Genomic DNA, 5,007 nt, shown 5'->3' with positions numbered 1-5,007 from the left:
GCCCGGCTGTACCACGTGACTGGTTCATGAAGTGGTTCGAACTTTGCCGCGAGACATGACAGCGATATAAACCCCCCAGACTTCATTCAAAATGTGGGTGTTTGATGGAGAGCTGCGGTTAGTGAGAGTTTGGAGACAGTTTGGAGGTTTATGAGCGTGAGGAGAGAAAGTCAGGAGAGAATGGAGCCAGCTAAGAAGAGGAGGATGTCCTCCCTTTTGTGGGAACATTTTGATTTTATTTCTCCCAACATGGTATGTAAATTTCTACAGAAGATGTATTTTCATAATACTGATGGTGCAATACAATTTATGTTAAGCGGCTTTACTTTTGTACAAGGTGAAGTGTTTGCTATGTGCCAGGGAGCTGGGATATAACAACAACACCTCATCCATGCTTAGGCACTACAGAGCTTTGCATGAGAATAAGGGGAACACCGATTGTGGAGCAAGACCAGGTGAGCCATCAAATGCCATGATAATATAGCATGCAGTAATGTTACTAAATGATATAACAATATTATACAACTGTAATAAGTTACGTGTGTGATATTTATATTTGTGCTTTATCTTTATTGTCTTTCCTCAGGAGAACAATCTCAAATAGATGAAGACCTGGTTAGCATGGTGATTGAGGACTCCCAGCCATTTAGCATTGTGGAGGACAAAGGATTCAAAAGATTTGTTAAATCATTAAATCCTAGCTATGTTCTCCCCACTAAAGGTTATAAAAGCAGTGAAAATTTAGTTTTTACTGAATAAAATATGGGCAGGACTGATGCCTCAGTGTGTAGCTGTCCATACCTCAACGTTACAAAAGCACAACCACTGTCCACACCCCAACCACACCTCACCTCACAGTAAATGATCATTTCCATTTTAAGCATTTCCAAATGATCATTTTCCATACTGCCAGTATAAATATACAAAGTATACTGCCATCAATACAATATAGATGTTTTACACACTCCTTTTGTTGTCGACATTTACAGGCTGTGTGCAAAAGGCCACACTCTTCAAATTCCATTACTCGACACAAGCTTCGAAGTCTCGATACAGAACGTCACATCACTACTAAGGGCCGCCCTGTGACAGAGAGAAAGAACAGTGGTGCTAAAGAGCAGTAGCATTGAAAAAATTCTGCTGATGTCAAAGTGCATTATTCCACACTTATTAAGGTGTTTTTTTCACTTTCTATGTTTGACACATAAAACACAAAAAATGACGAAAAAGGAAAAGTTAAAGAAATTAAATCTTTTTGTTAATTTTTTGATCTGAAGCATATGGAAATTTCCTGTTTTGCAACTTATCATATGAATGTGATAAGAGACGGTGTGCCTAATGCCTGGGGTAAAGAGTCTGTAAACAGAGGGAGGCTTAGACAGGTGTGCTTAATTCCAGGAAAGGGAGTAGTCAGAGTGCTGTGAAACTGAAAGTTACTTTTATAAGTAACTTTTCTTTTACAAAAGTAGCTTTAAGGTTTCATTCGGCTTCATCTGGGCATCGCTCAATGAGTCGACATGCTTTGCAGGTGCTGCAGTTTCACACTCTTTGCCTGCCTGCACGGAGCTACTGATAATAGATACAACAACATGAAAGTATGACTCAAGCCCACCTTTTATCAAGTTCAGAGTACCAATGATGTAATGGTGTGGTGAATATGTTCTTGGCACACTTTGGGCCCTGTAATATTTAAACCCCTCAACCTACCTAAGTAGGCAACTCGCCATATTGTCAATATGGAGCAGAATTCTTAACAAATATATCAGTTTTCCATCTGATACATCAGACAGACATATTGCTAGTAATGGATCTAAATGATCATCAGTTCCAAAAATCTGTTACATCTGTAAAATCCTCGATCAATCCAAAGCCACTACAGCAAAATTTACATGAATTACTACATCTTAAAATAATGATCCGTACATTAAAATATCTCATTTTTATTTTCCACTTTGCTAGTTTACTTCCTGCTTTTCTTATTATGAAAACTTTTTCTTCTCTTATATTAAAATTTGTTTCCAATTCAACTTTTACATCCATATTTTCCCACTTAAATTAGTGTAGACCTACAGTATGTATGTTTTTAAGGTTATACTTTCTTAAATTTCATCATTATTTGAAATTATTGAATGCTCCACTTTAAATGTCTCTTTACAAAGTTTCCATTCATCATGTTAGTGATATTTTATTTCTTGAAACAGGAAACCTTAGTGTACATTGCTCACTTTATTTCACAAACAGCAGTAAATTTAAAAAAGTTCATGAAAACATAACTGAAATTAAACATTTACAATCATTTTCCACCAATTTAAATCTAAAAATAAAAAGTACATTAAAAATGCAAACACCATAATAACCCTGAATCCAACTTATCTGATATATAATTACTTTTTTCTGTATTTTTAAACATACTGAAGTTATTTTCATGTCAATTTATATTTGTGGGAGTTTTTTCTGCCAACATTACAACAAAACAGTGGTTAAATATAAACTATATAAGAAATAAATATTGTTTTGCCAAATAAACAGTTTTACCCAAATAGCTATTGAAAACAAGACAATCAAAGAAATTAAAGAATACACTTATATCCATAAAGATTCATCTCTAACAGGTGCAGGATAGATAAACACATCTCAACAAGTAGCACACGGCATCAAATTTTACTATTTTATGTTTATTCTCTTCTTGAGCTCACACACCTCAGCAGTGTCTCCAGCCTTTTCTGCAAGCCACAGTCCAACATGGAGAGGCTGAGTGAACCTGGTCTGGACTCTGTGGAGACGATTCATGGTCTCAGTGATGCTGTAGAAAGAAAGAGTTCCTGCCCTGTGATCCAAATATACTCCTATTCTGGAGGACAGAGGGCCTGGGATGGGAGTGGGAATGTTGTTGTGTTTGAATTCATAACCGCTGCCTGAAACTGTTAATGACCAGGATTTGTCATTCAATCCAAATCCACATTCCTCTCTGGTCCCTCTACGGCCGATATGCTTGTATGCAACAGCTACTCCAACCATCCCGTTGCACTTCACCTCCCAGTAACAGTGTCCAGTCAGACCCTCTCTGCTCAGGACCTGCCACCATTCAAGGAATTTGTCTGGATGACTTGGATATGACTGGTTTCTACTCATCAGTGTTACTTTTCTGTTGCTGTCACTCAGTGACAACAGTGTGTGTGCTGTATTTGGATCGAGAGTGATCTGACAAGAATATTTCAAAAAGTCGTCTCTGGTTTTGGGTTCTCCTTGAGGCAGTAAAATATCAGCTTTGGTCGTTCCAACTGAGATTTTTGGCCATTCATCACTGAGAAGAGCCTTCACTTTATCTCTGGTCCGTGACACAGATGCAGTCACATCCTCAAAGTACTGCAGAGTAAGATTGTTGTAGGTGGGTACGTTTGTAGATGCACTCAGATGTGACAGTGAGGAGTAGTTTTTCAGAAAATGGAGGTGATCCTCTGTCAGTGAGAGCTGCTGCAGTGCAGTGTCTCTCCTCCTCAGATCTCTGATCTCCTGCTCTATTTTCTCCTGAAGCTCTTTGACTCTGTTCTGTTCAGCTTTTTGTTTGGATCTGATCTTCTGCTTCACCTCAGAGCTTTTTTTCTCAATGAGACTGATCAAATCTTTGAAAACTTTATCACATTCTCTGATAGCTTTATCAGCAGAAAGATTGATAGCCTCCCCTCTTCGATGAATTATCACATCTTTCTCTCTTTCCTGAATTCTTTGAAGAAATTTTTGCCGATTTCTTCCAAGCCCTTTCTGCTTCTCGGCTCTTTCTGCTGCAGCTGACACTGTGACGTGGTCTTTGTGTTCATCCATTAAACAGAGATAACAGATACATCGCTGATCAGTGCGGCAGAAAATCTTCATCACTTCATCATGGCGAGGGCAGATATTCTCCTGAAGCTTTGAAGTGGCTTTGATGAGCTTGTGTTTCTTTGGTGGAGATACGTTGTAGTGAGGCTGAATATTGACATCTTCAGGTCCACAGACATGATCAGATGAAGCTGTCGGATGTTGTGCTTTCTTTAGCTCCTCCACTAACTCAGCTAACATGGTGTTCTTCACCAGAACAGGCCGCGGTGTGAAAGTCTTCCTGCACTGAGGGCAGCTGTGTGTTTCCTTCTCATCCCAGTAGTTTTTGATACAGTTCATGCAGTAGCTGTGCCCACAGGAAATAGTGACTGGATCCTTTAGAAGTTGCACACAGATGGAACAGCTCAATTTTTCTTGATCCAGCTGAATCGTCTGCTGTGCCATGTCTCCTCAATGTAAGTAACGTCTCCCTTTCAGTTACCAGATAAAAGCTGCTCTTGTCTCTTTTATATAGAGACACTGATATGAAGCGTATGGAAGTTTCCTGTTTTGCATCTTATCATATGACTGTGATAGGAGAGGGTGTGCCTAACGCCTGAGGTAAAGAGTATGCAAACAGAGGGAGGCTTAGACAGGTGTGCTTAATTTCAGGAAAGGGAGTAGTCAGAGTACTGACTACTGAAATTTTCATGTATTTGATTAAGATGTATTTGTACGTGTTTCCAGTCTTTGTGCAATATTTGCAGGCTAGTTGGCAGGGTTGAAGGCCATTGGTTTTCCTTACTATTTATGGTATTTGCAATGTATATTATGGGGTTATTTCGTGTTTTATTGTTCTATTACTGAAAATGATAAATTCTTTTTTTTCTTTCCTTTGTATTTTGATATAGGACTGTTTGGACCATTTCAGTTGTGCATTTGTGAGTTTGCAATCAAATGTACCAGAAATTAGTATTGTGCATATTTTCTATCTGTTAGTGTGACTTTTGTATTCTGATTTAAACAAGAAAACGAGCCTCTACAGCTGTTGATGGACTCATTTAGAGGATAATTTTCACTCTAAGGTTTTAATTGTTTTTTTTAAGAATTCAATTTGTTCAGAATAATAATAAAGTACGGTGGCCCCTAGAGACAAAGTACAAACTCCAAAACACTTGCAAACTCCAAAACACATGCAAACTCCAAAAC

The 5,007-nt window shown here is 38.3% G+C and overlaps 1 protein-coding gene across 1 annotated transcript; it reads right to left on the bottom strand.

The window, feature by feature from the left end:
* Positions 1-2,664: 2,664 nt before the first annotated feature.
* Positions 2,665-4,263, bottom strand: LOC147321012 (tripartite motif-containing protein 16-like). Its single transcript, XM_086307541.1, has one exon. The coding sequence runs from the start codon at positions 4,261-4,263 to the stop codon at positions 2,665-2,667; it is 1,599 nt and encodes a 532-aa protein (XP_086163667.1).
* Between the last annotated feature and the right edge of the window lie 744 nt (positions 4,264-5,007).

The sequence above is a fragment of the Aulonocara sp. 'chitande type north' Nkhata Bay genome, linkage group LG10 (assembly GCF_057382095.1).
Source record: "Aulonocara sp. 'chitande type north' Nkhata Bay isolate Kocher_YH1m ecotype deep benthic linkage group LG10, A_spYH_male_GT1.1, whole genome shotgun sequence".
Classification (NCBI taxonomy): Eukaryota; Metazoa; Chordata; class Actinopteri; order Cichliformes; family Cichlidae; genus Aulonocara; species Aulonocara sp. 'chitande type north' Nkhata Bay.
The sequence above is the reverse complement of the archived record's forward strand: the minus strand, read 5'-3'. Positions and strand labels throughout refer to the sequence as shown.

Bases quoted from the DNA above. Each gene is read 5' to 3' on its own strand.
- LOC147321012 (XM_086307541.1), bottom strand. From the start codon at position 4,263: ATGGCACAGCAGACGATTCAGCTGGATCAAGAAAAATTGAGCTGTTCC.